Source organism: Mixophyes fleayi, chromosome 3 (genome assembly GCF_038048845.1).
Source record: "Mixophyes fleayi isolate aMixFle1 chromosome 3, aMixFle1.hap1, whole genome shotgun sequence".
Classification (NCBI taxonomy): Eukaryota; Metazoa; Chordata; class Amphibia; order Anura; family Limnodynastidae; genus Mixophyes; species Mixophyes fleayi.
Window position 1 is genome coordinate 212503522 of NC_134404.1, and position 21538 is coordinate 212525059.

At 40.7% G+C, this 21538-nt stretch overlaps 1 protein-coding gene across 2 annotated transcripts in view; it reads right to left on the reverse strand.

The window, feature by feature from the left end:
- The window catches only part of MED23 (mediator complex subunit 23), a 122553-nt gene that overhangs the window by 54491 nt on the left and 46524 nt on the right, over window positions 1–21538 (reverse strand). The window contains exons 9-13 of one of the 2 annotated variants that reach the window (XM_075203082.1): window positions 18342–18454; window positions 10057–10152; window positions 9539–9556; window positions 5411–5611; window positions 4797–4940 (exon numbers count right to left, since the gene is read on the reverse strand). In XM_075203082.1, the coding sequence (XP_075059183.1) occupies window positions 4797–4940; window positions 5411–5611; window positions 9539–9556; window positions 10057–10152; window positions 18342–18454 (572 nt within the window). The remainder of the gene's footprint in view (window positions 1–4796; window positions 4941–5410; window positions 5612–9538; window positions 9557–10056; window positions 10153–18341; window positions 18455–21538) is intronic. The other variant, XM_075203083.1, reaches the window with a different exon arrangement.

The following is a 21538-nucleotide window of genomic DNA, read 5'->3' on the forward strand; positions in this document are numbered from 1 at the left end:
TTGTTACAACGTGTTTAAACAATCATGTTCATAGTCTGTTATATATGTAAAGTATAATCACTTGTTAAAACCTCTGAAATATTACCATTGTTTGGGAAATCTATTTTCTGTGCAGAAAACAAAAGGTTGTATGTAAATGGTATGCATAAAGATAAGAGAAGACTTTGCATACTGTTGAAAAGAGACAGATAAGGGAAGAATTTGTATACGGTTTAAAAAAAAAGACAGACAAAAGTGATTTACTATTGATAAGACAGGGATATCGGTCGCTGCCTGACGAGGTGGACTGGACGGGCAAGGTTGTGTTTGAAATAAGAACACTCTTTTAAGTAGTATGTGGTATTTTATGTAGCATATGGTGTTGTTATAAGTAATAAACAGTATTTTAAGCAGTATATGGTGTGGTTTTATGGTAGTATGTGGTATTTTGACTAGCATACGGTGTATTGAAGAAGTGCGTGATTTGAATAAGTAGTATATAAGGTATACGGTGAAAACAGATTTTGCTGGAGAGTCAAGGGTATCAAGGAGCTGATAGCCCTTTAGTCCGCAGTGATATTTCTGTGTTAGGAGGTAGGTGACATAGCCCGATTAAATTACCCACGGTTAATCTCTAGCAGGCTCTGGTTGAAACGAGAACAGTTAAAAAGGCCCTTTTTGCGTAGCGTTGAGAAATAGGTTGTTTTCACAATGGATGCGAAGCAAACGCTAGAGATAGTTCATGTTGTGCTGCCTAATGAATGGCCGGTTAGTTCGGCAAGGTATGTTATGCATAATAACTATGGTGCGTATGCAACGACATACTGCGACAAATGGGTCAAGATGACCCGGGGGTGTGTGAAACCTTCCCCAAACATAGGTAGTTTTGAGTCGGAGGTGTTAAATAATGTTAGAAATAAAGTGTGGTTGATTAAAAAAACAAAAACGAGAATTAAAAATGATGATTGTTTAAAATTGTGGCAAATGGAAGGCAACACGTGGCAGAGCAGCAAGTGCACAGCTGAAGTAGGTGTGGCGAAAAGCGCGCGCACAGCGGAAGTGAGCGTTGAGAAACGTGGAGAACTCAGCGCACGTGCGTCCTCGCAGCCAAATGCGATTGAGGTGATAAGTACAGCCAATACCAAAAATGTTAAGAATGTAACCAGTAACTTGTATCCTATAATTTACGTTAAAGATAAGGTATCAAGGGAAGAAGGTGAACCCACCGTCATTTCGGCCACTGCACATGCTGGTAACCTGCAAGAGGCACCACCTGGACAAGGAAAAGGAACGGTTGCACCAGCAGGGGCAGCGGCTGAAATTGGTGAAAATAATGTAGAGATTAATAGAAAGGGGGACATCCATTATACTGCAACAGCAATTCCAGCAACTAGTTCAGAATGTAGTGATTTAGTAGGTTTGCATCCTGTCCGCACAACAGTAGTTCCCAATGGGAAGGCGGACAGAGATGGCGTAGTTCCCATAAGACATGTAGAAATGCATTGTCCATGGACTAGATCTGAACTGCGTGCAATCATGTCTGAGTTCCCAGACCCGAGGAAAGATTTAGCCAAGTGTCAGAAATTTGTTAGAGATTTAGGTTATGCACATGAGCCAACTAATAAAGATTGGCGAGTGGTGTTTAGGGCCTGTCTTCCTCCCGGTACTGATATATAAAAGTTTATTAAGGATTGTATGTTGGAGGAAGAGAAGTCCTTAACAGATGATGATAATCAAGAAAATATTAAATGCATAATCTCTCAGTTGGCCATATACTTTCCTGTGGTAGTGGACTGGAGTAAAATTTTCACTATCAAACAACAGGATAGAGAAAATGCAGTGGACTATTTTTCTAGAGCTCTGATAGCGATGGCCAAATACACTGGGTTATCGGACATAAAGGATGATGTACACTATAGGGAGGTAGCTGTTTTAGTCTTAATGGATGGCCTCAGAAAAAATTTGAAAACAAGGGTGCAAACTTCATTACCGAACTGGAGAGGGATCACTATAGATGCTCTCAGGGAGTCAGCTATAGAACATGATAAGAATATAAATAAACAGAAAGAGACACTAAGTGATAGGTTAATGATGGTGAGTATCCAAGCACTAGAGGGACGACACACACAACCACAGCATAATAAAACCCGGTTTAAGGAAAAGAAACAACATGAGTTGAGGAAGTGTTTTAGATGCGCTAAAACGGGACACCATGCAAAGGACTGTACAATGACAAGAGCGGAAGCAAAGAGAGACTTGGCCCATCTAAGGGGGAATCACACAGACACCCACAGAGAAGGCGCACACAAGTCTCAGAGGCTTCTCAACAGTTGCCTGCGCACTTCATAACAGCCAATGCCTTGAGGGAGAACTATAGCCAACCCTAGAGGTTAGGTCAGACCTGTAGTCCTACAACCAGGCAAGGTAAAGGTTAATCTGTGGTAAGTATTAGTGTGCAGGTTACCGATTTAAAAGGTATACTTTGTTGATTTTGCTTGTTTGTTTTAGGTTGTCACATGCTTGCTTTTCTGATCGCTGGTCGATGGTAAAGAATGGAAATGTTTGTTTCGTTTGCTGTTTTAAGATATCTTGTTTTTCTTCTCACAGATAAGGGTACATAAAAGAAATTTAGACTTGGGGGTAAATGTATGAACATGCGGGTTCTTCAACACCCGCGTGTTCGGCGATTAAATTTCAAGCGGCGCTGCATTGTAAAGGTAAATTCCCTTAGTAGAGATGCTCACTGACCCCCGTGAACTGTTTTTGGTTTTGGATCTGGATTAGCTTAGTGTTTTGATTTTGGCAAAACCGCCCTTGTGTGTTTTGGTTTTGGATCTGTATTTTTCTAGAAAAATTCCTAAAATCACCTAATTTTGCTCCTACATCATTATTAACCTCAATAACACTAATTTCAAGTCATTCAGTCAATTTTGACCATCACACAGGTCACAATATTATATTCATACACTTTCGGACAAATACTGCAGCGATCTGGCTTGATGCTAAGCGACAGAGCAATGACTTAAACACACGGCAGTTCCTAGCACATCTAGGACACATTGGCACAAAGCAGTGGCAGAAAAGAAAAGTGGTGCAAGATGGAATTGTCCTTGGGCCCTCCCACCCTTATGTTGGATCTTATAAAGGACATGTACACTTTAACGAACCAAGCACTTCAGCCACAAAAGTGCAACTCCTTGTGACTGAAGTGCTTGGTTTGTTTGGGCCCTCACAAAACAAGCTAAAAATGGGCTTAAGGCACCCAAGGTACTCGTGGATAGACTCTCCTCAGGGATTTGTTTCATTTCTGAATCGGAACATACATTTTCCTCCAATGCCTTACTGTTGTCTTCCAGCTTGGCTTTTACACATAAAAGTATTTGGACACCACTTTTGGAGTCTGAATGACAAGGTCTTGCTTGGTCACAACTGACCTAACAAGAAAATGCCTCAGTGACAGTTGCAGAACTCATAGACGAAGGTCTCATTCTTTCTTTGCCACTGCGCGTGTAGAATGTCATTTTGGTAATTTTATTTTTTTCAGCAGATAACTTTGCCTGGATTACAGGTCTTTTTTTCTAGACCAAGGTGTATTTTTACATTTTTGTTTCCCTGACTTAAAAACACTATGCACTTTTACATAGGCTTTACCAGATGACGTAGAGGGATTACTATCATCATGACTGGTGGCAGCAGCTGCTTGGTGCTCCCGCTCTTCTGGGTACTGCTGTGAATCCGTTTTAATAACACTGTACACTTTGACTACAAATTCAGAAGAAAAGCCTGCCAGGCCTAGTATTTGTATTTCAACAATGACAATTAGCAATGAAGCTCTTCTCTTTGTGTGTAACCTATATAACACAGTAGAATGTGACAGCAGAATTACACCAAGCCTGCCAGCACTAGTATTTGTATTTTTCAGCAATGAGAATTAGCCATGGAGCTCTCCTGAATGTCACTGTAGACTTTGTTGAACACTGCTATCCCCTCCTCTTTCAATTCTATCTATGTTGCTGCCCAACTGCTCTACACACTGTGCTACCCCTTCTGTGTCCCTCTTTCAAATGGCGCTAGATCATCGTGGAGGGCGGTATTTATACATTTCAAAACTCGCGTCATCCGATGACGTAACAATGACTTTTGCCTCGTTTTCGATTACGAAAAAGCATGGAAGTATCGGCTCGGTACTCGGATATGCTAAGTTCGGGTGTGGTTTCGGTTCTCGGGGAACCAAGCCTGAGCATCTCTAGTTAAAAGTAATTTTAAAAAAATAATTAATTGGTGTATACTGTCATCTACCTACTTACATGCACACTTATGTGGCATTTTTCCTACACCATAATAGGGAAGGTTAGCTTATTGTTCCAGTATTCCTTTGACATGGAAATGTTTAATGTGCTAGGACATATAAGCAGATTTCCACACAATGGTAAAAAATGTGATCCAAAATGCACTTGTTGCACATTTTATTTATGGAATTGATGTGTTGCAACAGCCTCTAACTTGCAGACATTGTTAGTATTGCTGCCTATGGCCTTCTAGTCAGCCATCTCCATTGACAATAAAATGAACATTAACATCTTGCAAGGTGTGAAGTAGTACGTAAGATAAAGCAAATAACTTAATGCATGCAGTCAAAATACATATTTTCTATTGAAATAAACAGGACATTTCAATTACATTTCACAAAATATTAAAAATAATAATTTGTAGAACAATTGAAGCTATCTGAAACTGGCCCTACATGCAAGTAACAATGTAGAATGCTAATGCCATGAAAAAAATAATATAAGTTTTCATGTCAAACCTAGACTTACTTCCTTTTCTGGATACAATAGGTCAAACAGCTTCATAACTGGTAGAAAATCAGCCAAAGCATTCTTCTGTATGCTTCCAGAAATGAACTGAAGCAGAACCCACATGAGGTGGTCTCTGCCTTTAATAAGACCCCGACCTGCAAGCTGTAAAATGCATATTAGTGATAGAATGTAACCTGACCACAAGTAAAACATGCATGAATATTTTTACAGGTACAGAATACAATTTTGTTTTCGTGCATGTGCTTCTTACTTTATATTTCATTTACATCAATTTATAAATGAAAATATCTGAATACATATCTATCAAAATACAAAGCTTACTGCTAAGTTTTGCTTTCTATGGACAACCCTTGCAGTACACATTTGCATAGGACATTGGTGATGAACATGGCTGCTATCCAGATTAATTAGGATATGGCAAAATGCTTATTTTTACAAAAGAAAATACTTACATACATAAATGGCTAGCTACTAGCATATAACTAGTTCACATCAATAGACATAGAAACTAGGTAAAAATAGTCTTAATGAAACTGCAGATTTTACCAATCAGTTAACCCTTTGAAAACCAGTATCAATGTTAGTGACAGAAATTCTATGCAGTTGAATACCTTTTGGTGAAGAGACAAGACCATGTGTGGAAAACTGGCAAATTGAAAAAGCACAAAGAAAATGAGCTGGCTTGAAAGATGCTGCCATAACAACTGGCTTGTTCCACCATCGTCAAACTTCTCCTCTGTCTCCGATCGTTCCATGGCATAGACCACCAGATCGACTAGCTGGTCCTCCAGCACAGGACATCGCTGTTTGTACTGTAAAGTAGAAATCAGTATTCCAAAAGTTCTGTACTTCAGATGTTGTAAAGGCGTACAATACAGGTAGCCAAGCCAGGTCAAAAAGCAGGGAATGAAGTATAGGTGGAAAATGCTAACGAAAGCTGAATAAAAAATAACAGCATTATTGAAGCTCTGGTTTTAGATCTTTACAATTATAATTGATCTCTTCGCCGTCATAAAACTGAAGCTGTTCATACTTGCAAATATCAACATGCTTATCATTTAGTTTTATGCTTTAGGCGCAATGGAGGTCCAATTTTAAATTTTGTGAAATTATAATCTGCGGCTCCCTAACCAGCAGCTCCCAATCTGATTCAGTCTCAGTTTATAACGCAGGAAGGCTGAATGAGAGCAGATGACTTGTGTCATGTGACCACCTCTACAAACTGCAGAAGGTCGTACTGCAAAACCAATCAGAAAAGGAGGAGTTGCATATTCTCCTTCCTATGTGGGCACCAGCTGTGCAAGGTATGTGCGGAGTATTGTGAGGAGCAAATGGAGATATCAGAATGGCTTGTGAAGGGCATGTGGGCATGTTCTGGAGTACATGTGTTGCAATTTTAGAACAAGTGGCAGATTTGAGGGGCATGTAGAGAAATTTTGGAGCATTTTTGGATGAGTGATGTGGGGATGCCAAAGTTGTTCTGGGCTTTTTTTTTTTATTCTTGTAATTAAGGGTAATGTGCGGCCTTGGAGGTAGGAAGGTTACACATGCAGTGCTTGAAAAAATATCGTGTTGGCCATCACTGATCTAGACCATTAGATTTAGCAGTAATTTGGTATTGCAGGCATATGTTTAAAGCTTACTTACATGCATTTTTATTCCATTTAAATAAATTAAATTTAGCTGAGCTTAGAGCAATTCTATTTTTTTCTTTATACTGTATGTATTTTTAACCAGCATAATATCAATTTACACAGAGTTTATACTTCCAATGCTACAGAGGCTCCTGCCACAAAAATTCAGCTTTCAATTAGTTTGTTACATACAATAGAGGAAAAGAAGGGGGGAAACAAAATAATGAATTGCATTGTCCCTTTCTGCAGGCAAAATCAAAAGTATATATATATTTATTATTTTTAGAAAAATATATACAAAACATCAACAAAAAAAATCAATAAAACAATGAAAGGCATCATTGTACCAATTACGAATTAAAAACTGTCAACCAAAAGAAGTTTTGTATCTATGCAAGAATAGGTATAGAGGACATTTACTTTCTTTTGCCGTAAAAAAGGGATGAAGGAAAATAACTGGCAAGTTAAAATGTATACCATCAACATCACCCTGACATGCTCTTTGCCAGCACAGAAACAATTTGAAAATGCAAGACCAACAACATTTTGGTAAGACATGCCGTGACAAAGAGTAACATGTAGTCTCTACATATCGACCAGGAACGCAACCTAGTGAAGCATTGCATGTTGGTAACAACATATAATGCAGTAATACTCAACCTGTCGCTCTGAAGCCACTGGCACTTTTTCATTAACTAAAATCTGGCGCCAAATAGGTCTACAATATATAACCATGCAATTATGGTTTAATTTACCCTGGAATGCATCTCCCAAGGTCTGTACTTTAAAAGACAGCACTGCATATAAACGGAAGATTTGTCACTTTTATATAGGTGGACAGAATCCCACTGTTAACGATTATAAAATGGGCTATCAATACAGAAAATATATCACTATATATCAGTACTATATCAGTCCACATATCAAAAAGACCACCTTTGTTGACTTTTTTGGAAGGGTGGGGGTTAAATGTATGTATGCATGTACATAAAAAAACTATCCCACAGCTAACCATTACATTATGTGGAGTGTATCTAGTGAATACCAATTGAATCCAATTATCTATCTTATCTATGCTGTTATCTGTCACCAACCACCCCCAACGGGTGTGTTACAAACCCAATCATGTTTGCCCTGAAAAGTTATTCCAAGTAGGTGGTTCAGTCAGATCAAACTGCCAAGAGGCCAGCCGACACAGCAATAGTAGGATGATAGCCACACGTTTTGCAATGATCATTGAATTTGGGGCCCACAGCAGTTTAGGTTGGTATAGGCATGCCAAGAAACATCAATATTGAAAACCAATCCATAAAAGCATGGTATTCAAGCTTAAATTTGCAAAGCAATATGTTTATGTTAAGATTAGTATAAAACTGGTCAGAGAAAAATCAAATAAATTGAACAGTAACAGACAAAAACTGGAGACTGCTTGTGACCCTTCTGAAGACAAAACTTGATCAATACTAGCACAGAAGAACTATTATTCAAGACAAATACTTATAAAAAATTCACACAACACAACACAATCAAAGTTATCTAGCATGCAATTCTAGTGTACAGGGCTTGAAATTAACTAGTCCCGAGCATCTAGGAGGGCATATATGTTAGCAACAGTAACTGAAAAAATGTGTCCTTGGGAACACACATATAAAAGATTGTTTTTTAATAGTTTAAAAACAGAAATGAAACAGTAGTTAAACAAAACTAAAAAAACTCTATATCTTATATGTTCATTTTCAGAGATTTAAATGTATAGATACCCTAATGGAATACATTTAAGAAAAAATAATCGTAATGTAACACAAAAGTGCATGACCTGTTTATTGAGCACATACAAGCATAATGACAAATGGGAACAACGTAATATGTTATTCAGTCAGTCATTTTCTGTAGGACAAATGGTTGACAAACATGTTCACATTCTTTACTGAAAGGTGACTGCTGGGCTTTCACAATGACATACATTAAAGAGCAATGAATTACTCTGTTCAAAGGTTAGCCTCAGGTTCACAATGTATGACTTTACACGTCAAACCAACTTACTATGTTTTGACAGCTATGAACAGCAGAGATGTTTCATTTCAATAGTAAAGTTTTAAACAGGACAAGGAAGTGTAGAACACATTTTGCCAAGTAAATTTCTTTGTAAGTCACAAAAATCTCAGAAAATAACCCGTTGTCCTCTAAGTCTAGCAAACTTATTTCACCAACAGAATAACATTTAACTGCATTAGAAGTTTATAAATGGTAACTCAAACATGTTGCAAGAAAACACCCAGATGGAAAGAACCGGTTTTGTCATCATGGTATGTAATAACACATGAATTGCATATGTGTTTAAAGAATATAACACAATATGTATACATTTTATACTTTGCCTCAGACACAATATTAGACTGTCTGGCAACATCTATCCCTCTGGGTGGGAGGCAACATTCCTATTTCTGTTCTCTATGTACTAATATGTGACATGCCAGTCTGCTGTAAGAGAACCTCGTTAGACAATAAGTTACCAGGTATTATGGTATTTTCAAATATGCATGACCATGGAAGAAACTATATTTAATCTTATATTTCGAACATTATTCATTGTAAAATGTTGATTAAGAGAAAAAGGAGCAGTATATGAAAGTAGGATAGGAGAAAAATCTCATGCAAAAACTAAAATAACCAAACAGGTTTAAAGAAAAAAATATCCAATGCTTCCATGGATAGTAGAATTATTTTATGCAGGTAAATCAGGTAAAACCAAGCAGAGAACATAAGGAAATATATGCCAGCTTCCAATCTGGAACTGTCCAAACACAACTTTTTGCAACTCTGTTTAATTTAGACTTTAGAGGCAAATTTACAGTCTGATAACAGACTAAGTTACAAAGCTATTATTAAATTCTAACTAGATCACACCAGATTTAGTTTGCACTAAGATTAATTAAAATTAAGGTTTCAAACCATTTCTAACTGTACATATGTAATAGGTATGTTGTGGCCTTGCCAATTTCAAGCCCTGACCATGTCAGTGTGTTTGCCAAGTGGGATCAGTGGCTATAAAGCAGCCAGCGCAGCACTGTTAGTCACAATACAAGAAGAAGGTTGTGAACATACCTGAGCAATGTTCAAGGTCTAGAGCATTGAAGGATGGGCAGGACAAGACAGAACAAAAATAAAGGAAGAAAAAAAAGAAAAGACAAAACAGTGACTATGAGGCCTGCCTCAAGACGCCCAGAGTCAGAGAATACCCACCAAAAGGTATCTGCGCATGGTAGCAACATTAGTTTTAGTTTATGCGCACTGTTAGAGAATACAAATAAGCTGGGGACTTGTTTTTGTGCATTACATGGTGCAGTATGCTGGCAAAGGGCTCTCTTGAGACTGGCCTTATAGGAAGGGGAAAGCAATGCAAAACAAAAAAAAACAATTTTTCAAATATCTACTGTACTTTGAAACCCCCAGGCATAAGTCCCAAACAGGGAGAGGATTTCATTCAAAGAACCCGTAAGATATCAAAATAAATATAAAAAGGGACTATAATCAAAACTGTTTTGTTTAGTCTGCTATAGCAAAGGAAAAAAAAGGAAAGAAAAGAAGAATTTACAGAGAAATGTGTATGTGCATTGAAATACCTGCTTGTTTAGACCTAACATGTTGCACACCATATCACGTGAGTAAGGCTGCTCAAGGACATATCTCAACAGAGCGGTCTGTGGCTCAAATAAATCCTAAAAGAAAAGAAATGTAAGGTCAAAACAATAGATAAGAAAAGTGATAACTGGCTCAATAGTCTGTAGTGTTGAACAAAACAGCATCTTATTCTGCCCAATGCTAGAAGGCTGAAATTTTACAGAGTGAATCGTTTCTGATGATTGCAGATTTTAAGCCCTGGTGTTGGGCAAGATGAATGCCTAGTGCACATAAGCTTGCACTCTGGAGGGAGGGGGTGGGGGGGGTATTTTTACATTTTGAGTAATGCTAGATATATATACTCTCTACCAGACTTTATCTATAAACTCAGCAATATTAGGCAGGCCATAAAATTTTACAAAAGTGAGCCTCTACATTTATATTATTAGCTAAGAAAAGTGGATTTATCTCCTAAAGGGGATATTAAATTCCTGTGTCTTTTCATGAATTATTCCAATAACGTTACACTAGTCATTAAAACAGTGGCACCCTGCCCTCTTGATCATAAGAACAAATAAATCCCTTTCCTACAATTTATGAAGGAAAGCATCTTTAGATTAAATTGTGTTGTCAATGATGAAAAGTCTTGATCTTACTTCCCTAACTCCCATCTGAATAGTCCTTTGATAACCCCCAAATCAGAAATTACTGACATTTGTATCATGACGTTGCTACATTGCTACACTGGGATATACCTCTGTCCTTGGGAATACTTCATATCCCACACACCTCCAACTTTCCCTTCTCTGTAAACTTAAACTAACACACTAATTCCACATAGTAGAAAGCATAAGGAATATTTATTTGGTAAAAAAAACAGACATATAATACCTAATGGGCAAACAATACATTGTTGACATGGACATTACAACCCTATTTCTTTCAATGCCATGACTAGCATGAACATCTTTTTGGTACATAGCTTATCGATTGAAAATGGACAATACACTGTGACATGTTAACCTAAAAATATTTCTAGGATGGACTTTTTGATGTTCACAAACTTAGATGTTGAAGATATGTGGCTCTGCTTTAATGCTTTCCTTCCTTGGGAGCTTCTCATCTCAAGTTCTATGGTAGGCCCATAAGATCTAATTTTCTTGCACTTATTGATAGTCACCTGAAATTCTATTTGCTAAAAATGGGTTGACAATCATTATCTTTTATTTATATAGCGCCACCAAATTCATAGCGCTGTACAGAGAATATTTGTCACTCAAATCAGTCCCTGCCCCATTGGAGCTTACAGTCTAAATTCCATAACATACATACACAAATGACATAATTTATATTAAAAGCAAAAAAAAACCATTTACATATCCACATGTCAGCAATCTTCACATATTAAATATTTCCATTGTACTCATTCATTGTTTTTTTTTTTTTTTTAGAAGAAACTCAGACAATTGCTTACCTAATACTAGGGTAAGACTGAAAAGAAGATTTTTACTCACCGTAAAATAGATTTCTCTTACTCCATTGGGGGACACTGGGAGACATTGGGGTATAATAGGTGGAACTAGGAGTTTAGGCACTTATCAACTTGTTTGTTCCCTTATACTCCTCCACTACTATGCCCCTCCTCTTTAGCTCAGACCTCAGTTTTGTATAACCAAGCCAGGAAGAGAGGAGAAGCAATGCAAAAAATGGCACTACTTTCAAAGCAAGGAAGGGTGCGGAGTGTCCCCCAATGGAGTAAGAGAAATCGATTATACAGTGAGCAAAGAATTGAGAATTATACTCGCCGATAATTTCCTTTCCTTGAAATACTCCATGGCAGCCCTTACAGTGGGCTAATCCCTAATCAGCTAGTGTAGACAGGAAGAATTTTGTCCCACCCGGTTCCTATATAGGGTAGCTCCTCCTCTTCCTCAGTGTCTTTCGTAACTTCCCAAGCCGTCCTATAACATAACTGTCAGAACAAGGGTGGGAAAATATAGGGCTGCCATGGAGTATTTCAAGGAAAGGAAATTAACGGTGAGTATAATTCTCAATTTTCCTTTCCCTACTCCATGGCAGCCCTTACAATGGGATATACCAAAACAGTACCATAATCTAGAGGGCAATAAAACCAACACCTTAGTAAGGTCAAATAAAAAAATGTATTCACAGCGCTTGCGGAGAATCTTTCTCCCAAACGGTGTCTCCTTAGAGACTGAAACATCAAGAAGATAATGCTTAGAGAAAGTGTGCATCGACGACCATCCGGCTACTTTACAGATGCCGTTTGCCGATGCATATGTTCTATGTGCCCAGGAGGTCGCTACCACCCTAGTTGAATGCGCCTTCAGTATCCTAGGTACTTCACGCCCCTTTCCCCCTGTAGGCCTGTGCAATCACTTCTCTGATCCACTTTGCCAACGTGGGTTTGGAAGGGGAATATCCTTTGCGAGGACCTTCAGGAAGTCCAAATAGTTGCTTTGTCTTCCTAAGATTTTTTGTCTTGGTAATGTAAGCAGATATAGCTCTCACCACATCTAGAGTATGGAGACGTGTTTCGTCACTATTAGTGGGATGAGGGTAGAGAGATGTTAGAATCAATTCTTGATTGATGTGAAAGGAAGATACAACTTTGGGTAGATACTCTGGATTCGCCCTCAAAATTACTTTATCTTCATAGATATTCAGGAAGGGTTCTTCACACCATAACGCTTGTATGACCCCTATTTTACGAGCCGAAGTGATTGCCACCAGAAGAGCACCTTCAGAGTCAGCCACCTGAGAGATATGTCTTGCAATGGTTCAAAAGGAAAAGTTGTTAAGGCATCCAAGAAAATATTAAGGTCCCAAGGGGCTAAGAATGGTTTCAGCCTTGGTCATAACCTCTTCAGTGCCTGAAAAAAACTGGAAGGCGAGACCTTGAGATGATAACTTAATATGAAGGATGCTAAGAGCAGATACTTGCATCTTTTAACGTAGCGGGTGCTAGTTCTTTAACAAAACCATCTTTGAGAAATTAACACATCCGGCACACTGCAGACATGGAATCCTTCGCCATGTCCCTTTCCTAACAAATTAATTTTTCCAAATTCTGTAATAAATCATAGAGGAATTTTATTTTTCCTGGCCTGAGTTAGAATGTCTACTACTTCATCTGAGACCCCCTTTGGATTTCAATAATTGCCTCTCAGTTTCCACAACATCAAACTCAGGGAGTTTGGATTTGGATGTAAACCTGGACCCTGATGTATGAGGTCTGGCCAGACTGGCAACAGCCATGGATGTTCCAGCAACATTCTCTGTGCTACAGCGAACCAGGGACGCCTCGGCCTTGCCGGGAGGACTGCTATCACCTCCACCTTCTCTTTCCTTATTTTCCAGAGTACCTGAGGGATGACTGGAAAGGGGGGAAACACATACCCCAGCTTGAAGTTCCACTTCATTGACAGGGCATCTATCCCTAGGGCCCAGTTGTCTCTGTGACGGAAGTAGAAGAGGGGTACCTTGGCATTGTTTCCTGTGGTCATCAGGTCTATCTGTGGCGCTCCAAATCTGCGTTGTATAAGTTGAAAAACTTATTTGTGCAGCTCCCCTCTCCTGGGTGGAATTGGTGTCTGCTTAAGTAGTCCGCCACTACGTTGTCTTTGCCTTCTACGTGAAGGGCGGAGAGAGATTTCAGGTGCGTCTCTGCCCATTCCATTAATGCGGTTATTTTGGCCAACATTGCCCTGCTCTTGGTACCACCTTGCTTGTTTATGAAGGCTACCACAGTCCTGTTGTCGGAGAACACTCGTATATGCTTGGTTTGTAGATAGGGCTGGAAGTAATGGATCGCAAGCCAGATCGCTTTCATCTCCAAGATGTTTCCCTGAAAAAAAATCTCTCTTTGTCTCGCCAAGTGCCCTGCGTGACCATAGCTTGCATGTGAGCACCCCAGCCTACTGAACTGGCGTCTGTGGTAAGGACACACCAGTCTGGTTCCGAGAGCATCACACCTTGCTTTCTCAGGCCTGGGAGCTACCACCAACGCAAGAACAGTCTTGCCGGTCTTGAGAGGTTGACATTGGAGTCTAGAGACCCCACTGTACGATTCTATTGTGCAAAGAGATCTGCTTGAACATCTCTCATATGCCATCATGCCCACGGGATGATTCCTATTGTTGAGGAAAACATTTCTAGGAGGTGCAGACATGTTCGTGCTGACAAACGAGGTTGAATTTGAACTTGGTGCACTAAGGACTGGATTTTGTCCGTCCTTTCTTGAGAGAGGCAGACTTTGTCTGTTCTTGTATTTATTTGCACTCCTAGAAACACAAGCTGTTGTGACAGTGTCAGATGGCTTTTTGATACATTGACCAACCAACCATGCTGTTGCAGAAACTTAATTACTAGGGCTGTAACCTCCAAGGCTGCTCCTTCTGACTTTGCCGAAATTAGAATATTGTCCCGATATGGCCACAAAGTCACTCCTCTTTCCCTGAGTGCCGCTATGAGAACTATAAGGACCTTGGTGAATGTTCTTGGAGACGTGGAAAGGCCAAACGGGGGACAAATGAACTGGAAGTGACGTCCTTGAATGCAAAATCTCAGGAACTGCTGGTGATAAGGTGTGACTGGAATATGAAAATATGCATGTTTTAAGTCTATTTCCACCGCCTTGAGAATTGCGTTGACAGATCCCATTCGGAAAGGTCTTGCTCGCACATAGCAGTTGAGAGCCCTTAAATCTAGCACTGTCCAGAAGGCACCTGATGGTTTCTGGACGAGGAATAGTCTGGACTAGTCTGGATAGCTTTTGTTTTCACCAGGCCTCTTAGGCTTTCCTGCAATGCCTGTTCTAGGAAGGACGAAGGACTTCTTGACTGAATAAACTTGTTACCTACAGGGTAGGTATGGAATTCTATGGCATAGCCCTTTGTAAATATCTCCTGAACCCGCTCGTCTTGTGTGGTCTGAATCCAAACTTTTGCAAAGCATGATATTCTGCCGCCCACTGGAGCTAGTGGAGACTGGATCTGTAGATAGTCATTGGATCTTTGCTGTCCTTGTTGCCCCCTTTTTGGTCTGAAGGGCCGAAAGGGCTGTCTTGCCACATTATCCTGATGCCAAGAATATGGTCTCCCTGGCCTATAGGCACAGGCCTCCTTGAACTGTTGTTTTGGAGAATAAGAGAGAAAACTTCTCACCTTTCTGTCTTGTGGTAGACGATTGGCATTGCCACTCCTCTGCAATAGATAATCCGGATTTTCTACAAAAAAGAAACTGCCTTCATAAGGAAGCGTTGTCAGACGGCTCTTAAATTGATGATCTACTGCCCACGGACGTAGCCAGATCTCCCTTCTTGCTACAACTGCTGAGGTCATGCTCCTGGAAGAAAAAATAGTCGTATCCAACGAAGCTTCACACAGGAAATCAATGCTTTTCTGCATAACCTCTAAGGATTTTAGAAGATACAATCTATTTTTCTTATCCTCAATGTCTGTATGTAGAGTACTGGCCCACAGCCTAAGGGCTCTAGATACCAAACCCATGGCTATCCCAGACTTTAGAGTTATGCCTGAGGAGATGTGCAATTTCCTGAAGGAAGTCTCCATTCTCCTATCCATAGCATCCTTTAATAGACCCCCACATGAGAATGGTCTTTGAGGATAAGCCAGCTATGGCTGAATCCACCTTAGGCACAGAACATCATTTCAGCACATCTTCATCCTGAAGAGGATATATACGATTCAGTCTCCCCATATTAGGATTACTCGTCTAAAGCCTGACATTCTTTAGCAATCAAGTATTTAACCACCTTATGCATATGGAACACTCTAGACTTTACTTAGTGCTCTGAAAACAATGCATCCTGCGGTTTGATTGGTACTGATGGCTCTTCAATACCTAAAGATTTGTTAATGTGCTTACGTATAACATTCATCGTATCCAAATTAAACATCCTGGGATCCTCTTTCACTTCATCCTCACTATCCGACTCCGAATCCCATTCCTGAGCAGAACTGAATGTTTCAGAGGATGGCCCTGGCCTCATTTTCTCCATATCTTCTGCTATAGGGATACTGTCCCTTATTGTTCTCTGTTCTGGGGCCTGAAACTCTTGCATCGTTTTAACCATCCATGAAAAGAACTGCTTAAATTGTTCAGGGGAACCAGGCTCCTCTACCATTTCCGGGGTGCATGACATACACAACAGATCAGTACAATCTTCCGGTAAACTGCCAGCACAAGCTGCACATACACAAATCTTCAGTTTATATTTCCTTTTTTTTTCCCTGCACAAGCTCCACATAGCTACTGTAGACAATAGAAAAAAAGGAACTAAGTAACCTATCCTAAGAGTAACCAAAAACCCATTTTTAAGGGCTTACCTTGGGGTTCCTTCAGCTTTTTTGGGGTGGGCTCCTGGTCCACAGTGCACTTATCCAGGTAGCAGCTAGGTCCTGCAGCATCGAACAACAAGCCAATACTGAGCCTCATGAATGGGCTGCAGGTGCCCAGGTGATCGTTATCAGGGGGGTGGGGGTGCAAAGCCATCCTGGGCTTACCCATGCGTGTGCATCCTTGTCCTGCGCACCGCAATTTCAGTGTGCACGCCCTCCGGCAGTCTTGCTGAACTTCAAAGAGGCAGCTCAGAGGAAAGACAGAAAACCTCCAGGTAAGCCCTCTCGAATAAAATAAAAAATAAAACAACAAACACTCACTACACCACCTGTCCTATACAATGCTGAGACAGGAAGAGAAGACACTGAGGACACTTATATAGGAGCCAGGTGGGACAAAATTCTTCCTGTCTACACTAGCTGATTAGGGATTAACCCATTGTAAGGGCTGCATGGAGTAGGGAAAGGAAAAAGATTTACCAACCTCTGAAAATGAAAACACTAAAACCTGTAACAGCGCCTGCCTCTTACCTGTATGTAGATAGCAAAAGGTCTGTATAAAAAGCATTAAGTCCGCATACCAATTAAGGGGTAAACATAAACATAGAATTTGATGGCACTTGGCCCATCTAGTCTGCCCATTTTTTAACCTATGGCAACCTCCAACCTTATTTGATCCTTAGCTCTTTGAAAGCATATCCTTTTCAATTTTTCCTCAAATTTCCTCTGAACCTACTTCCCACCAGTTTCAGTGTTCTAATACTTCTCTTCCATTGAAGAATGTTTCTCTCATGTACCTTGTTAAAACCCATGGAATATTTGAAAGTTTCTAACATGTCCCCCCTTTTATCTTCTCTGCTCCAAACTTAAGATCTTAAGATATTAAGATCTTTTAGTCTTTACGGGTAAGTTTTGCGATGTAGACCATGCACCATTTTAGTTGCCCTTCTTAATCTCCAATGTATTTATATCCTTCTGGAGATATGACCTCCAGAACTGACCACCATATTATAGATGAGGCCGTACTAATCACCATTTATTTATATTCCGCCGCGCTGTACAGAGAACTCACTCACATCAGTCCCTGCCCCATTGGAGCTTACAGTCTAAATCCCCTAACACACACACACAGACTAGGGTCAATTTGTTAGCAGACAATTAACCTACAAGTATGTTTTGGAGTGTGAGAGGAAACCGGAACACCCGGAGGAAACCCACGCAAACATGGGGAGAACATACAAACTCCTCACAGATAAGGCCATGGCCGGGAATTGAACTTATGACCCCAGTGCTCTAAGGCAGAAGTGCTAACCACTAAGCCACTGTGTCAATGACCCATACCATTGCTAATATTACTATATTTCTTTCAGCTACAAATTCCTCTACCTATGCAACCAAGCATCTGGCTTGTCTTGCTCATAACCTATATAAAAAACAGCAGTTCACAAAAGATACAGTTCCCTTTCAATTTACACAGGTTAATTAGAAAGCAGCTGCTGACATGAAAAACATTGGAGATTGCAAAGTATAAACAAAAAAACAAAAGAAAACGCACACTTAAAAAGGAAAAAAAAAAAAGAAGGAGTGCCCTACTACTTGGGCACTGAAATAAAACGAAAAGTTTTACTTGATGATAGTGCCTTACTCTCAAGATCCCTCACAGAGCCCTCTATACCCCAATTGAGCAGTGCCCCCCAAATGCCTGAGAAAGTAGGATTTACTGGTCATTATTGCCCTAATTGCCACCTAATTTGGGCAAACCTCCATTGTACATTGGTTTACTGGGTAAAGATTTATGTTCGTTAAAATATAATTTAATGCAATTTCACTTTGCAAAGCTATTCACTAACTGCAGATGTGTTTGTCTGCATAGAAAAAAAGTTAAGACTTAATTGGCTACTTACCTTGTCATATGGCAAAAGTCCTATCAGTGGAAAGCGCAATGTTAAAGGGTCCAACTTCCAAGAATTACATATGGCTCCAGAATTATTTACCACTGGAAGAAGACTACAGCGACCTGTTGTGCAAAATACAGAAATATAACCATTTACAATTCAATCACTAGTTTAGCTATAACGTGCTGCAAGTTACTAAAACATTCAAAGTAAACACATTTTCTTTTTGAATAAAGTATTTTGAGATTTTTTTAGTTATAACATACAAATAACATATCTCACATCCAATTTAAATAAACATCTATCATTGCCTATGTCACTATAAACATAATGCAGTCATATCTTGTGAACTTTTAGGCCAATGATACCATCATAGTATTTTTATTGCACTCCAGGTTAAATTTATTGAAGCTGCATAGGGCTCAGAGCTAACCATCCACCTGGTGATTCCCCAAATCCATCATATCATCCTGATGAGGGTGGATGACATAACGTGATTTATACCAGTGCTGCCATATCTTATGGTATTTATGTATGGCTCTTCTACTTTTATACATGAACCGTTCATGCCTACACACTTCAGTAACTAGATTGATCCAGCGAGGTACACTAGGTAGTTCAGTCGTCATCCATGCCCTAGCTATAATAACCTTAGCTAGGGAGGCTATGGTAAATATATATTTGAAGAGTGGGTTACTTAAATTTTCTTTTAGTGTAGTGCCAAATAGACAGATCTTAGGGCATAACAAAAGGGACAAAGGTGATGTGGAGTAAATGCAGTCCCATATTTGGCTCTAGGACTGGACAATTGGGCATTCCCATAAAAGATGCCAAAAAGTGCCCTCAGTGATACTGCACCTGGGGCACTCAGAAGAGGTGCGCAGTCCCATTGTGTGCATTTTAACTGGTATTAAGTATACTCTGTGCACAATGTAAAAACGGATCTGCTGAAACCTAAGACAAGATGTGGCATGCCTAGCATTTCCCACCACTATATCCCACTCCTCATCAGAAAGCACCCCTAGATCGGTTTCCCATTTTACTCTGAGCAGATCTAATCCTCTCAGGGACACCTGAGGCAATAATAAGGCATAGAGCACAGAAAAGTAGATTTTTACTCACCATAAAATCGATTTATCTGACTCCATTGGGAGACACTGCGAGAAAGTGGGGTATAGTAGTGGGTCTAGGAGTTTAGGCACTTATCAACTTGTTTGATCTTCACACTCCTCCCCTACTATGCCCCTTCCTCTCCAGCTCAGACCTCAGTTTTGTATAACCAAGCCAGGAAGAGAGGAGAAGCAATACAGAAAATAGCACCAAAAAACAGCACTATTTTGAAAGCAAGGGAGGGTGCGCAGTGTCCCACAATGGAGTAAGAGAAGTCTTCTTTTCCTACCATTGGGGGACACTGCGATACATTGGGGACATACCAAAGCTGCCTTTAAGGAAGGGATTGCTCTGGAACGGCTGTGCGGAACATCCTGCGCTCAAAGCTCGCATCAGCTGATGCAAAGCCCTGTAACCCAGTAAACTCTGCAGTAGATGTGGGCGGTGCCACCCTGCACAACTGCTTTAACGAAGCACCCAAATGAACCGCCCAAGAAGCGCCAACCGCCCTGGAGAGTGAGCTCTAATGTCCAAAGGACCGGAGAAGGGGTGCGAACCTCCCACCGAATGGTGGAAGGGATGTAGCGGCCACGAGACTGTTTGGAAACTGACCAGCCCGCTATTAAGCATCCGAAAGAACAAAGTCTCATGGACACAGACCCTGCGGTTACTCTGACCCGAAGGTCATGGACCACATCCAGTCAAGGAAAAGTGTCACACGAAAGGAAGAACAACAGAATGCTTGACCACAAGCTCCTCAGTTAAGTGTATTGTAGATACTATCCTCTGAGGCAATAATGGCCTGAGCAACACACCTCTCTATCCTCCTGGAAAGGTAAAATGTGGGAGTGCATTCCACACTACCGCCACGAACCCCTGTGAACAAGGGAGATATGCAAGGGAACACCCCTACTCTGGAATTAACGTATCTTGCCAGGGTTAGCAAGTCAACGGTGGCTAAAATAAGCGCTCTGATTACCCAACTAGGTTTCATGGCTTCACCTGCCCAACCAAAGGGGGCCTGATGCGGAAGGGACCCCTCAGAGGACCAACTGAAGATATTGTGATCTTATAAACCGGCACTGAAAATGATGTAGAGCACCGGGAGCTGCACCTTGCTGGCACCTAGGGGGGAGTCCCATCTCCGCATCAGCTTGCGGAAGTAAATGACTTAGTGAGCCAGTACTGGAACGTGTGAAAACCTTAGGACTCACACCAAGCGCTTAACTTTTTCAGACCAAGGAGACCTTAAGGATAGGGCCTGCAATGCCCCAGTGCCAAGCTAGACGATATAAAGAGTGGCAGAAAAAGGTCCCTGAATGTTCAGGTCTGGCCACAGAGGCAGGCGGAAATGGGGTGTCACCACCAGCCGCAAATGTCTGAGAATCGTGCTCTGCCTGATAAATGAAGGGCCCCAGGATAGCTGGGAGCCACACTCCTAGAAAACGCTTTACCAATGAGAACCATTGGTAAAAGACCAACCGGACAGATGATCATATATCTCTATAAGGAGACCAGGCTGAAAAATTCCCCTGTACCGATGAATTCTGCAGAACCTCTGTTGCTTCCATGTCAAATGGAAGCGACAGGTACACCAGACTGAAGCTTCAGGGAATGGTCCCTAGATTCAGAGCAGTTAAGGGGGGACCAGAGACATAAATATGAAAGCCCTGGAAACTAAGTCCGGAGTTCCCCCCAAGACTCCGCCAGGAGGAAAAAGGATGTCCCTGTGAAGAGACTATTCCCCCTGGTTAATAGCCTGCCTGCTAAGACTCTCGTCCTCCACCATAATCCTGTCAGGATAATGGTCAAAAGTATGGGAATATGACACGCTGCTCAGGCCATAACATGGACGTCTCTTACACTGCTATCGGGCCGCGTGTTCCCCTGTGATGCTATAGAAATGCAACAGATGCGGCATTATCTGACCGATTGTCTGGAGGTTTTATGATCAGGACCTGCTGGGCCTGACACCACGTCTTGTGCACCCTGTGTGACCCAAAAGACCCCGGAACCCTAAGGATCCTATTAATTCGCCTATATTAGACAGACTAAAGCTTGTCCGGACCGGGATTCAGGCCGATCGACCTCACTCC